Here is a 1,142-nt window from a genome sequence, read left to right as displayed (position 1 = left end):
CAACAGGGGTCCTCAGAATGATTCGTCGTGCCCCACAGAGAGGTCCCCTTTGGGGGTGGAGGCGCGTGACGAGCCCTTGTCCATGCTCTCGGAGCCGGAGCTCTGGTGCTGCTGTTCGGAGCCCGCACTGGACGTGATGGTGGACGAGGATGTGGATGAGGAGCGGGTCTTCTCCTTAAAGTCTGTTATAATCACCGTCACGTTCCCCACAGTGATGGCCAGCTGCTGGGCGGTACTCCGGTCGATGTTCTTCAGCTTGGGCCTGCGGGAGGGAAGAAAAATGTGAAAGTCAAAACAAATGTAGGTGATTTCTGCAACAGTGAGGGGGGGAGGGGCTTAAACTAAATCACTTTATTCATTGGGTGTCACAAGAAGAGTCAAAACAGCTCAATCAAAAATGAAAGAGTTTTTTGAGATTTAACTTTAAAGAGATCCACTAGTTGTAACATTAAACTTTATTTGATAAACATTTGTTTTAGCTGTAAAATAAAGACTGTAAAAATACTGTAGACTGTTTAGTTTTGTAAATGTTTAAAAATATATTTAAACACAAACAAAGCCATTTTATTTACACACAAAGCATTCTGGGTAAATGACGATGTGGATAGGTCCTCTGAGCGAGGCTGCTAGCGAGCTATATNCATCAAACCATCAATCCTAACAGTTTTCAAAACAATCCAATCTCCTGAATTTACAGAAACATACAGCATTCTAGCATTATATCTTTACAAAAACCAAAGTGGAACTAAGTGACGACTGACCACAAAGATTCAAAGACATTCATTTGAATTCATATCTGACATCTTGGCAGGTTGTCAGGTGGATGACATAGTTCACTAAATCTTTATGGGGATGTAGCTCAGTGGTAGAGCGCATGCTTCGCACGTATGAGGTCCTGGGTTCAATCCCCAGCATCTCCAGGTGTTTAACATCAATCCTGACCATTTTCAAAAAGATCTTATCTATAGTGTTTACAGAAACATGCAGCTTTCAAGTCATGGATGACTTCTTGGCAGAAACAGATAACCGATGTTCCTCCACAAATTTGCTGTGCACGTTACTTGATTACGTCAATGTGGATGACATGATTTTCTGAGACTTTGTGGGGATGTAGCTCACTTGCTTTGCATTTATGAGCTCCT

General features: G+C 42.5%; 1 protein-coding gene and 1 non-coding gene across 2 annotated transcripts; one reads left to right on the top strand and one right to left on the bottom strand.

Moving 5' to 3' along the window:
* Positions 1 to 6: 6 nt before the first annotated feature.
* On the bottom strand, positions 7 to 262 carry LOC106511513 (RING1 and YY1-binding protein B; the record flags this gene model as incomplete). The annotated part of the gene is given in 1 exon segment (XM_014000264.1): positions 7 to 262. A coding segment is annotated over 1 exon segment (250 nt), but the record flags the coding sequence as incomplete, so codon positions are not given.
* A 586-nt stretch (positions 263 to 848) lies between these two features.
* trnaa-cgc (transfer RNA alanine (anticodon CGC)) lies at positions 849 to 920 on the top strand. Its single transcript has one exon. It is a non-coding gene; the product is annotated as a tRNA-Ala (tRNA).
* The last annotated feature ends 222 nt before the right edge of the window (positions 921 to 1,142 follow it).

This window comes from Austrofundulus limnaeus, unplaced genomic scaffold (genome assembly GCF_001266775.1).
Source record: "Austrofundulus limnaeus strain Quisiro unplaced genomic scaffold, Austrofundulus_limnaeus-1.0 Scaffold2876, whole genome shotgun sequence".
NCBI lineage: Eukaryota > Metazoa > Chordata > Actinopteri > Cyprinodontiformes > Rivulidae > Austrofundulus > Austrofundulus limnaeus.
The sequence above is the reverse complement of the archived record's forward strand: the minus strand, read 5'-3'. Positions and strand labels throughout refer to the sequence as shown.